This window comes from Echinops telfairi, unplaced genomic scaffold, assembly GCF_000313985.2.
Source record: "Echinops telfairi isolate 266 unplaced genomic scaffold, ASM31398v2 ScPeMD7_3533;HRSCAF=4204_1, whole genome shotgun sequence".
NCBI classification, from domain to species: Eukaryota; Metazoa; Chordata; class Mammalia; order Afrosoricida; family Tenrecidae; genus Echinops; species Echinops telfairi.
Genome location: NW_022107432.1, coordinates 18,307,772 through 18,321,498, shown reverse-complemented (window position 1 = coordinate 18,321,498; position 13,727 = coordinate 18,307,772). Strand labels below are relative to the sequence as shown.

Sequence of the window (13,727 nt, the reverse complement as noted above, 5' to 3'; positions counted from 1 at the left end):
GCACCATGGAGATTCAGGCAGGCTTCCCTAAACTTTTAGGTAATTGCTTGACCTGGAGTTCTTATTTATATCTTTTTTTGTTTAAACTCTTAAGCATTAAAAGTATTTCAGTATTTACTTGCTACGTAGTTAACATTATAGTTAAGACTGTTTTGGTTGGTGAAATATGCAGTTTTCTCCTCAGGTCGTTTTCAGCATTTTCTTTTTTACCAGTAGCTTTCTACATGTTGTTATTGTCAATAGGGCTCAGGAAAAATAATTACTTTCTTCCCTATCGTCTCTTATCTCTGAGAACATTTGACCTTGAGATTTGGGGACCTAACTAATTCTTGATTTAAAAGGATTCAGCTAACAATTAGAATCTCCTGGGATTTGGAATTCTCTTCTGTACAGACATACACATATAACCAGGAGGAATATTGGAAAAGCAGTTCCTGCATCAGGAAGAACATTGCATTAGTCCATCTAGAATGGACATCACCAACTATAAAAGTTAAGATTACATGAAGAACTCTTTGATTAAAGGTCATATTAATAACCTCTCAATCACTTTGAACAATGTTCTCTATCAGAGTTGTTTCAGGGTCGCCATTTTTGTTGGCGTGTGTGGCTTGCTTTGATAACTGATCTAGGAATTTATTAAAGGAGGGAGCATATTTGCTGTATTTGAAGATGTCATCACATTGGAAGAAGTACTAGTTAGAATTTGGGGAGAAATTTAAGTGAGTGTCTTGGAAGACTGACAAAAAACAATGATAGTAAGTTAACAGTGTGTGCAGATTTTTAAACAGTGAAATCTAAGGTCAAATGGTATTTCTGGAGAGAGTACTCAAAGAAACAACAGTATAAGACTTATTGTGGTCAATTATAATGAAAATATTTCTACCAGTGTGTATTTTTTGTTTTGTTTTTAAAATCATTTTATTGGGGGCTCATACAACTCGTATCACAATGCATACTTACATCCATTTTACATTTGTTGCCATCATCATTCTCAAAGCATTTGCTTTCTAATTGAGCCCTTGGTATCAGTTCCTCATTTTCCCCCCCTCCCTCCCCACCCCCCTCCCTTACAAACCCTTGATCATTTATAAATTATTATTATTTTGTCATGTCTTACTCTGTCTGTCGTCTCCCTTCACCCACTTTTCTGTTGTCTCCCCCAGGGAGGGGGTTATATGTAGATCCTTGTAATCGTTTCCCCCTTTCTACCCAATCTTATCACCACTCTCACCACTGGTCCTGAAGGGATCATCCGCCCTGGATTCCCCGTGTTTCCACTTCCTATCTGTACCAGTGTACATCCTCTGGTCTAGCCAGATTTGTAATGGAGAATTGGGATTATGATAGTTGGGGGGGGGAAAGCATTTAAGAACTAGAGGAAAGTTGTATGTTTTATAAGTGTGTATTTCTAAGGTTGTAACATTATCTAAATGTTTTATTCAGATAGCAATAATGAAGTATAAGGACGTTTTTCTTCTTTCTAAATCTTTGTCTTTGTGGAACTTTAATTCCTTGTTGGAGGGTAAACTTTATAGAGCCAATGGTTCTAGGTTCGAATTAGGTACCATTTCCAAAGTATTTTTCACATCTAGAAAATGGTAAATAATAGTGCCTCTTTCGTGCAGAGTTTTGAGGATTAAGTTATAATTTGTTCTGAAAAGCTATTGTTACTTACTTTCGAGGTTCTGAAAATAAATGATATGCTGTACAATGAACATGAGAGCATGTGCACTTTAAAATAGGGAGTTCTTAGTTTTAAGGATCTTCGGAGATCTTTTCTAACATTTTAGTCATATTATTAACACCAATTTAAGACCACTCAGGGAAATGTAAATAATTAAGAAACTTTGATTGACAATGTTATCTTTATTCAAAATTAAAGTAGGTGATACTGTCTTTTTTTGTTTCAGCCTTCACAGGTACAACTAGTGGGGTCCAAAACTCAAATTGCAGAGGTAACAAAAACAGAAACCGATGGTAAAATTAAAGGTAAGATATTGTATAAAGTCTTGTTGAAAATAATATTCTCAAATTTACTGTGACTCTTATTGAAGGCAGTTGTTATAGTATATCAGAATAATTAAACCCAATTAGATGTAAGCACCATGAAAGCAAGGATTTTACTTTTCCTAGTTCACTGGGTTAGCCCCTGTAATTGACTAATTTTCATACTTAAAATTTTTAAATACTTTCTAAGCCTCAGAAATACAAAGGAGCAGTTTAATTCTTCCCTATGGGTTGCAAAAAGTCAGAATGAACTTGATGACAGTGGGGTTTTTTTGGCTTGTTTATTTTGTTTAGTTCACATAGATTGACAAAAGAATTTGCATTTGTTGAATGAAACAATTTGTATAAGTTACATTTTTTGCATTCTTTATTTCAGCCAAGGAATATTGTAGAACATTATTTCCTTATGAAGGTACTAATGAAGATGAACTTAGTTTTAAGGAGGGGGAAATAATTCATTTGATAAGTAAGGTAAGATAAAAGTAGTTCTTTTTTTAATGTTTCATTTAATTTTATTCATAGAAATAGTTGTGAAAATTCTATATGCCCATAAAATGTAAATTTTGCAGAGCTGGGATTTTGTCTTGCTGGTATGTCCTGAGAACTTGGCACTTAGTGTGTGATACAAAATTCCTTTTTGAATCTGTTTTTGGTCTTTGTTGTTATTCATCTATTGGGAATTATTGGTACCACAGCATTCTGTTTTTCTATTCTAATTCCCACGCTACGTTTCTGTTCTCAGTTCCTATTCCAGCTTACTCTATTTTTCTCTCTTATTTTATTAAAGGAAAAAAGTAAAGTAGGGAACGCAATAGTTCTTAAATCATGGCGCTCGACAGAACTCAGAGACAATACTATTAAGGGAGTTTATCAGGGAAGGTAACAGGTTACCACAAGGCAGAACTAGTCAAGATAACAGTCTTTGGTTCACATATACCTCTTCTCTCCTCAGCCAGCAGCCAAGTGTCTCTCAGATTCTTGGTCCCTTGGCGTCTGCTCCTGTGGTCCAGGAAGCCAGCCCCCCTCTCTGCCTCTCGTCTCGTAGTCTCTCTCAGTGCTGCTCCTCTGTTCTTTCTCAGAGCCTCCTTGCCTCTGGTTTTGGCCTCTGCCAAACTTCAGTCTGAGATCTTGAATGTTTTCCCACTGGAGGCTTTTCTTACATGATGGTCCTGGGAATTCTTACAGCCAGGGGAGTGACACCTAAAACTGACCAATCCCCCTGATTTGTGTTACAGTAGCCCTGTTTGCATAGTCCCACCCAATCATTTGGTGGGAGTTACAGAGACTTCGAAATTAAGAAATTTCACTTTACTACAGCTATGAAATTCTTTATACTTTGGAAAATAATGTGGCTATTTCAGAGAGGGATTCATTAACTACTAGTAATATAAGAAAATAATAATATATGTATTTCTGTTTTGCTTATGGACTTGAATAATTTTAAGAATCTTTTTTTCTATTTGTCACCAGATTGTTTAGGGTAGTGTTTGCCAAAGTGGGCACTACCACCTCCTGAGGGCACTGGTATGATCCAGGGGCCTGCAAAAGCCGATACCTTGAGTTATGGATAAAGTGTTTAATTGCCAGGGGAGTGCTAAGTAATTTCTCACGAAAAGGGAAGTGGTAGGCCAAAAAGTTTAGGAACCACTGGCTTAGGGTATATAATTTTTAAATATTTAATTTGGACTGCTGACACCTAATTTTCATGCAATGATGGGTTTTGGGAATGAGCATTAGATGATCTTGTTCATTTCTTCTTTTTTAAAAATCATTTTATTGGGGCTCTTACAGCTCTTCTCATAATGCATACATCCATCCATTGTGTCAAGCAGGTTTGCACATGTTGCCATCATCATTTTCAAAGATCTTGTTTATTTCTCAATCAACTGAAAAAAATGTTTTTTAAGTGACTGCAATGTTAAGAGTGCTAGTTAAGTACAGTTTAGAAACGCCTTCCTGCTTGCTTGCCCTCCTGCCTTTCTCTACTTGTTTTCTCCCTTCTGTTTCCACTTGTACCTTTTCTGTCCCGTCCTCTCTCCTCTTTCCCATCCTTGAGACCTAAACTTTGTAGGCTATGTTAACAACAACGAAAGAAAGTTGCCGGAACTAATATGTGGGAGAAGGTTCTCTTAGAAGGACCTCATTATGTGTTTTTGTTTCTAATAATGGAATTCTTTTGCTCTTTTGTTGTAAACCTCTTCTTTACTTAAAGTTAATTCCCGACATCTTAATTACTTTTTGTTTTGTTTTGTTCTTTCAGGAGACTGGAGAAGCTGGCTGGTGGAAGGGTGAGCTAAATGGTAAAGAAGGAGTATTTCCAGACAATTTTGCTGTTCAGATAAATGAACAAGATGAGGACCTTCCTGTAAGTGTTTGTCAATTATGACATGACTTTTAAGAACCTTCTGAGCAACATTTTTAAAAAAAAGTTTATTTTTTATTTTTTAAAGTCATTTTATTGGGGGCTCATACAACTCATCACAATCCATACATACATCAATTGTATAAAGCACATTTGTACATTTGTTACCCTCATTATTCTTTTTAAAAAAAATTATTTTATTGAGGGCTCGTACAATTCTTATCACAGTCCATACATACATGCATCCATTGAGACAAGCACATATGTACACCTGTTGCCATCATCAGTCTCAAAATATTTGCCCTCTACTTTAGCCTTCAATATCATTTGTTCATTTCCCCCCTCCCTCCCCCCTCCCTCCTGAACCCTTCATAATTCATAAATTATTATAGTTTTGTCATAAGTTACACTGTCTGATGTCTCCCTCCGCCCTCTTCTCTGCTGTCCATCCCCCAGGGAGGAGGCTGTACTTAGATTCTTGTAATTGGTTCCCCCCTTCTACCCCACATTCCCTTCACCCTCCAGGCCTCGCCCCTCTCACCGCTGGTCCTGAAGGAGTCATCTATCCTGGATTCCCTGTGTTTCAAGTTGCTATCTGTACCAATATATATCCTCGGGTCTAGCCAGATTTGCAAGGCAAAATTGGGATCATGATATTGGGGGGGAGGAAGCATTTAAGAATTAGAGGAAAGTTATATGTTTCATCGTTGCTACCCTACACCCTGATTAGTTTGTCTACTCCCCAAAGCCCCTCAGCAGGGGGGTGTTCCATTGCTAACCGATGGACTCTGAGTCTCCACTCTGCACTCACCCACCTTTACAATGACATGATTTCTTGTTCCTTGATGCCTGACACCACATCCCTTCGACAGCTTGTGGTCACATATGCTGGTGTGCTTCTTCCATCTGGGCTTTGTTGCTTCTGAGCTAGTTGGCCGCTTGTTTATCTTCCAGCCTTTAAGACCCCATACGCTATATCTTTTGATAGCTGGGCACCGTTAGCTCTTTTCACATTTGCTTATGCACATGTTTGTCTTCAGTGATTGTGACAGTAGAGCAGGCACCCACTGATATGATTTTAAGTTCTTTGATGTCTGATAACTGATCCCTTCTACACCTTGTGGTCAGACAGGCTAGTGTGCTTATTCCATATGGGTTTTGATGCTTCTCGGCTAGATGGCCGCTTGTATGTCTTCAAGCCTTTAAGTCCTCAGACGCTGTATCTTATGGTAGTTGGGCACCATCAGCTTTCTTCACCACCACCTTTGCTTATGTTCACATTTTTCTTCAGTAATCGATTCGGGAAAGTGTGCATCCTGGAATGCCAATTTAAAAACAATGTGTTCTTGCAATGAGTAAGTGCTTGAGTGGAGGCCCAATGTCCTGCTGCCTTAATACTAAACCTCTAAATATATGCACATTTTTTAAAGAAATACAAAATGTATGCATGAGGTGATTGTTTACAGAGCAGATCATTTTCCATTCAAACATTCATACCAACAACAACAAAAAAAGAAGAATTTATACACATTTTATTTCTGTCTCCCTTCTTGTATCTCCACAGTGTAACATCAATTAGCCCACCTTCCTACCTGTTTCCTGTTGCCATTTCTCTTCCTTTCCTAACCCTGTCCATGGGAAATTCTGCCCTTTGATCTCAAATCATCGATTTTCCTTAAGGTCTGTGTACCTCCGTAGTGTTATTGGTTTCTTTATAGCCCTATCTGTTTGATTGAAAATTGAGCCATGGGGATTATTTTTTTTTTTTTTTTTTTTTTAAGACCTGAAGGATGACTAAAGGTCTTGAGGATTCCAGTAAACCTGGTCCCTCTTATGACTGAATCTCCCCCCCGTTTTCCTCTCACTCTATCTAGGGCCTTTTGTGTTTCAGAGCAGTTAGTAGCACTGAGTTGCTATCTAGTTAATACTGGTCTCATTGTCATGGAGACTGATAAGTGAGTCGTCCATATGGCAGTTGGACTAATTCCATGTGTCTTTGATTCAACCCTCTTCTTTTCTGTGTGCTTTTGACGATTGCTCGCAAGCAGTTGAAGAACCCCATTTTATTCACTAATGGAGGATGTAGAACGTTTGTCTTTGTGGACTGTGTAAAGCCAAGTGAAGTTGGTGTCCACCGAGACTAGTCTTGAGTCCCCATGGGGTCAGAATGCACTGAAAATTAACTCATTAGCCTCCATAAGAAGGGTATATTATAAATTAATAACACGCTTATTTAAAAGAGAGATAAATAATTCCTAGTCATTTATCAATGATCTTTTGCCTTTCTACAGTCTGACACCCTCCACCCCCTTTTCCCTATTTAGTTTGTAAATAGAAAAAGACAGGTAGCAGACACATAAAACAAGAGAAGCTGCCGAACTGAGTTTAAGCCCATGCAAGACTCTCTAACTGTTGTCATTTTAGTTTAATTACTGGACTTTATAGAGACTTAGTTTCCCTCGGGGCTACTCCTTTGCTAAAATACATTCAGTATTGATTCAGCCTTCAGCCTACCTTACTTTTTATACATTCGTTAATATATTTTGCCTGCTTATATTGGATGTTTTTACTTTATTACTTATCAATTATTCTTAATTCATAAAAATCAACTTTACATACTTAGTGGATTTTAATAGGTTGGAAAATAGGCTTTTCCTATAACCACTTCAGGAGTTTTAAAGAATTAATAGTGAAAACTAGGCTTATTAATAACCTACTGTGTTTATATAGTAGTAGTAATATTTTAAACCAAGTTTCCGTTTCTTCCCTATTCCCAACCTTTAGTTGTGAAAAAGAAATAATATTGTGCTTAACAAAGCGAATCAAAAACATGTTGCTGCCAAGTCAATTCTGACTAACAGTGACCCTGTAGGAAAGTGTAGAAGTGCCCTGGGGAGCTGGAATCCTCACAGAAGCAGACTGCTATATGTTTCTCCCTGGGGCTAGTGGATTCGAACTGTTTACCTAGCGACTCAGTGCTGACCCACTGCACCAACAGGGTTCCTTCGAATGATGCACAAGAACTTGTCTGTCAGAGGAGACCAGGCAGAATATTCTTGCTAATCAATAAGATTTTTAGACTTACTCAACTCATGATAACTTTTGAAATGCAGATATTTGACTGACTTTTGATTAAGGAGGTATTTATTTTTATAGGGTGTTTTTTTTTCCAGTGACTTTTTGTGGAGATGTTAAGATGTTAGTATTTTGTAATGGGAAGAAATGAGGAGAAATTTATTCGACCTACTTTGGCTCCCTTTTCAGAGGAAAATACTACTCATTGCTCTTCCTGACAATTAGATTTGTACGATAGCCTTATAATGTAGGATAAAGTATAGGTATCTGCTTTTGCAGATCTCTCCGTTTGTTCCAATGGTTTTGCCCATTGGAGAAATTCTGTTTGAGGTTATTGATCAGAATTGATTTTTTAAAATAAATATTTAATATATAAACTGTTCATCTATTATTTTAACAGAAACCAAAGAAACCACCACCTCCTGTGAAAGGCCCAGGTATGTAAGAAGCATAGTGTTCAGGTTGCTCTTTTTCAAGGTTTCAAATATGGAAGTTAAGAAGTTGGACCTGATATAAACAATTGTTACCGACAGAGCCCTATATGATGTCCTATACTATTCCAGAAGTCTTTCAAAATATATGAAAATGAGAGTATGTACATAAATTAATATAACTGGTAAAAATATAAACGGTATTCAAATGCCTAATAATAAAGTTGGTCATAACATCAAAAATAAAAATTTTAACCTATTTTACTAAATTCATTATAATTACCTGACCATTTCTACTTTTTCAGATCCAATTTGTTTCTTAATGTTTCACATAAATACAAATTATTTATGTACTCTTCCTTGAGATAATGTATTAGAGGTAAACTAGAAAAAGTAGTTTTATTTTAACTGTTTAATAAATTATAGTATGTTTAGAAGTATCTTTCATAGTTAAAATTTTGTGATCTGGCTCGCTGATGTTGTTAAAATTTGCCCCAAAATTTGTGATTTTTTTTTTTTTACTAGTACAGTAATGCCATTTGATGTTGGTCCAACGTAGTCCACATTCATGCTCTTGAGTTTGTATTTGCTAATATAAGTACCAAGCTGGAAAGGAAAGCATGCGTTGTAACTGATTTTTATGAAGTTGCTGTTAAGAGGCGTTCTATAAAGTTGCAGTGTTCAATATGATAACCCTAGCCTCATAGGTCTTTTTAAATTGAGGAAAATTAAATAAAATTAATTTGGGGTGTGTGTGTCACGTAGACCACATTCAAGTGGTCAAATATTGTGAAGTACTAAATGAAGAACGTATTTGTCATAGAAAGTTGCACTGTGTATTGCTGCTGTAGTATTGACAAGAGTGTGGCCAAGAACGGAACTGAGATCAGTTTTCGCTCAGTGATACAGGGTTATCACGGCTGGCCCAGGGTTAGAGATACAACTCAGTGATATAAGGTTCTTTCTACTAAATTAAGTTGTCATCCGACGTTAGTTTTAATAAATGAAATCTATAATTTTAGTAGTTTTACAAAATTAAGTTGTATGTTTTCCTTTTAGCTCCAAAGCCTGAGCTGCTAGCTTCAGAGAAGAAGTATTTTGCTATAAAGTCTGATGAAAAGGGTGAGACTGTTTCTTCTACTCTCAAAAAAATAATTCTCTGTTTCATTATTAACATTTTAAAGAACATTTCATACTGAGTCAGTTAATACTGCTTTGTAACAGGTGTTGAGTATTTTCCTCTGCTGGGGGTTTTCTGGGAGTAGTTTATCAAAAGTGATAGGAAATTAAGATTTTACTAAAACTGATACCAATTTGCATTTATTAAAAAATTAAACAATTACATTGATGAGTTTAGTATATGATCATAGTTTAAAATAATGTACAAGAAAAGAAAGCACTAAACAATTGCTTTATTTATTTAATTTATTTAATATACTTAATTTATTTATGATGTCTCAGTTAAAATAATTTTTAGCAGTTTCCTTAGCCTTGGCAGTTCTGTGAGAATAAGCATTGGGCTTTTAACAGCAAGGTTGGTGGTTCAAATCCACCAGTGACTCAAAGGGAAAAGGATGAGGCTCTTTCTTCCTATATAGATTTACAGTCTCAGAAACAGTATATAAGGTTAGTATGAATTAGTGTTGACTTGACGGCAATGGATTTGGGTTTTGAGAGAGGTGCAGACTAAGTTCCTAGAAAATATCAAAGTAATTTATTATATACTTTTCTGATTACATATATCTATCATGGAAACTTGGAACATTATTCTAAGACACAAGAGTATGTTGAAAAGTTGACTCATACTGTTTATCTGGAGACTGTGTACCACTTTGCATTTATATAGAAAGATCTATCTGCAGGGGCTGTCTCCTTGATTAGGTTATTTCCATGAAAACCTTGAACACAATATTTGTGTTGTAGAATGCTCTGTTTGTACTGTCAGCCTGTAGTTTAGTCCCTCCCTTTCTATTGTTATTGTATCCTTTTAGTTAATTCATTGCTCTTACTTTTTTCTCTGATCTAACTACTTTATCTCTGCAATGTTACCAGGTTAATTTTTCAGATCAAAATCAACTCCAAAATTATATTTTTGCTGTCATCTTCCACCCTTTTCATGCATTAAATGCATACTGCATTCTGTTCAATGATTATGTCCAGCACTCTCAAAGAGTGTCATTCACATGTTTTACACTTAGCAAGGAATGCTTTCGTATTTTTATCACTTTAATTGGGTTATGATACAGAAATAATTCATACTTAAAATGTTTATTAATTTCAGTTTGGTCTCTTCTGATATACCTATTGTTAAGATACAAGTCTGGGATCATCTTATTACTTGCATATAAATTTGTCCTGCCTCAAAAACTCATCTTAAAGGACATGCATTACTAAAAGTGTTACTGACTTTTCTATCTACAGCATGGTAACTGTCTTTTCCCTTCTACCCATGGGTAGGGGTTTGTAAAAATTCAGTTACTGATTCTCTATAGGTGCTGAATCAGCCAGCCGATCTTACGAACAAAAGGGAAGTTGATACAAGGGAAGATGATACATTTTTTACTATGCTTAGTAGTAAAAATTCCAGCCATCGCATAATAGCAGTGACTGGGTGTACCCTACATGAAATGATTTTTTTTTTTTGAAATGATGATTTTTAAAAATTGAGCAACAGGCATTTTGGGACTGATCACGGACCATGAGAAATATTATCTTTGATGAATCCCGTAATGAGAATCCCATTTAGTGCCTGGAAAGTTTATAGGCATCAGGAAAAGGGAAGTGAAACAGAGATCAATGTTTGCACTGAAACATTTAGGAGACAGAAAGGCAAAGGATATTACAATTTGGGGACAAAGTGCCAGGTTGAAGGCAGCTGTAGAAATATACTCAGACCTAAGAAGCCTTGTCCTGAGGCTTTGTACTGATGTATGCATGCATAAAAAGAATTGTAGCTGGAAAAATAACTGCTGGAAATCATAAGTGAAACAAATTCTGGAACTTAGAAATAGTTCGTGTTCCCACAACCCAGTGAATCATGATGAAGAGGAATGTGAAATATTTTAAAGACCTAAACTGAACTTTAATAAATCTAAAGACGCAGTGTCTGAATTAAAGGCTCTGAGTGGCATTGCCCGCAGACTGGAGACTACAGAAGAAAAGATCAGTGAACTTGAAGACACAGCCTTAGGAGCTATGCATAACTGCCAGAAAAAACAGTGGGGACAAGGGGCCTGGTGACCTCCATCCAGCGATCATATCAGGCAGTCTTACTTAGATGTATTTGGAGTCACTGCAGGAGAAAAGAAATAGAAAAAGTATTTGAAGAAATTAAACTTCACAATTGGTGGAGATATAAGCGCATAGATCCAGTGAATCCTAAGCATAAGAAACCAAAAGGAAACATCCTGACTGCACATTGTCATAAATGTGGTGAAACCCAAAGCGAAACTCCTGAAGTGTGAAAATAACTGTCACTTGAGGAGCTATGTGCCCTGCCCAAACACATTTCAGAAACGAAGTCAAAATAACCTTCAGACAAAAGTCTGAGCGGACTCACAGTACAAAAATGTTCAAAGTCGCTCTTTAGTGAGAAGGGAAATAATACTAACTGGGCATTTGGATCTATATAAAGTGATGAGAAAAGCACCCCCCACCCCCAAAAAAAAGTAATATGTGAGTAAATGTAAAATAATTTTTCTCATTTTTAGACGCCAGGAATTTTCTCATTATCCTCATGTAACATCTAGCAAAAGTAATATTAAAATATGAATGCTGCCATTTATTTATTTAGTTGTTTGACTTCCAATTTGCTTCTGTTAAGATAATTTGTGGCCTAATTTTTCTGAGGGAATCTTTTAAAGCCACTTTTCAATTGAATGAAGTTTCCTTCAGTCAAATTAAAACCGGACAAAATTTCGCTAAAATTTACTTAACTGTATTCTTAGATACCATGAAATGCCACAGTGTGTGGAGAAAAAATGACCTAGTGATGGTAAAAGTCTTGACGTAGTCATATTGTGAACTTCAACAGGCAGAAACGTTCTTTTATTGCTGGTCTAGTGACATTTGGATATATGCATCGTTAGAATTAATTATTTCCTTTTAAATAAAAATGAATATGAATCAACATTGTATCCTTGCTTCCACAACTGTGAGGGTTTTTTTCAAACCTTGATTAGGGTCAATTTGAGGAACCTTAAACCATATATTAGGGAAATACAGTATTTTCTACATGTATACATGCTCAGACTGCTTACTTTCCCTGTTGGAGTTCCACAGAAGATGTACTTTGAAAAGTTGTATTGTTAGGTGAGAAAGCTACTGGAAACCATGAAACCAGACACTCTTTTACCCATAACTCTTCATGGCTCCCTCTAGTTTCATGGGATGTGTCCCCAAATTTTTAGAATGGAAGTTAATTCTAGATGTGCCAGCCTGTGGCAGTTTTCATTGCCTACTCCAGAGCTAACACCACCATGTGCATTTTGCTGAAGTTGCATAACAGTTTCCTGGCTCTTGGCCACAGTGGCCCAGTGGTTAGGCACTCATCTGAGAACCAAAAGATCAGCAGTTCAAACCCACCAACTGCTCTGTGTGAGAACGATGTGGAAACCTACTTAGGGGACATTTCTACTCTCACTCTTCTCTGTGAGTTAGAATTGACTGTGACATTGGATTCTTGTGTTCTTCTCTCAGACAGACTTAAACTGATGACTATTCTTTGCCCCATGAGAGTAATGAGTCTTTCTTCCACTTACATTTCAGTTGCTCACTGTCTTGTTTTGTGTCCTAATCTTGGGGTATGTATGATAGAAGGAACTATCATTCTCAAATGCCAGGTAGTGAGGCATGTATGTACAGGTATAGGAGAGAACAAAAGAAAAAGGTTAAACTGTATAAGTGAGCCATCAGAAGTCAGATGGTAACTTTTATCTACTCGTCTTTCTCTGTCCTCTCCTGTTCCCGCCAAATTACAGCCTCTTGGAGAGCATGAGGCGCTGCTACACTCAGTCTGCTTCCATGTTGTGGGGTGTGTTTTTTTGGTAGGGGCAAAGGAACTGTGCTCACTTTTGCTTGAGGAGAATTTCAGAGTTTCATTACAGCAGTGTGCGCGGTCTGCCTTCTTTTAGAATTGATTTATAGGCATAACATAGGCGGATGATATATTCCTCCAAGCATGGATTGGTAATCTGGGTTTCTCATTAGTAGACAAAGATATAATTGTGACATTTCTTCCTGAATTTTTACCCAAATTGCCTCTACCTCTCGCATAGACTTCAGGCCAGCATTGAAGAGCAGCAGGGTGCTGTTGCTGAGATGGTGTGTACACCTGCTAAGAGTTCAGTGAGGGCACAGGAGACTGCTCACGAGCTGGTTCTGGGGCTTGTCATGCCAGCGATTGAACTGTGGCTTACTCCGTCATCTTAAAAGGTGTGAGGCCTTATTGGCTGCATACAGGTGACCTCTTGCAGAAGGTGTTTGTGGTATTTCTGTTCCCTCTCCCTTCAAGGGGTCCAAGTGGCAGCATTAAGTTATTCGCTCACTGAGAAGATGTTTAACGAAGGCGACACCTCGTTGGAACGGTCCTATCTTTAGTGTCTTAGTCGCAGGCCGTCTGGGCATTCAAACAACAGGGCTCATGACGTCCTCCACCGCCCGAGTGCTCTAATAGCCTGAGAGCGTTGGGGTAGATGTAGCCCCAGTTCCTGTTTCTTTTGCATTGTGCAATTCCTGCCTGAAATATATTTTTTAAAATACAGTGAACCCTCGCCACTTCGCGCTTCGACTTCCGCGGCTTCACTCTATCGCGGGTTTTGCGTAACAGCGCATGCTCTGTCATTACTGCC

The 13,727-nt window shown here is 37.2% G+C and overlaps 1 protein-coding gene across 1 annotated transcript in view; it reads left to right on the top strand.

Annotated features, from left to right (window-relative positions):
- The window catches only part of LOC101638516 (CD2 associated protein), a 97,350-nt gene that overhangs the window by 53,334 nt on the left and 30,289 nt on the right, over positions 1-13,727 (top strand). Inside the window, exons 7-11 of the mRNA XM_045294758.1 lie at positions 1,914-1,992; positions 2,387-2,481; positions 4,271-4,375; positions 7,848-7,884; positions 8,938-9,000. Coding sequence (XP_045150693.1) covers positions 1,914-1,992; positions 2,387-2,481; positions 4,271-4,375; positions 7,848-7,884; positions 8,938-9,000 — 379 coding nt within the window. The remainder of the gene's footprint in view (positions 1-1,913; positions 1,993-2,386; positions 2,482-4,270; positions 4,376-7,847; positions 7,885-8,937; positions 9,001-13,727) is intronic.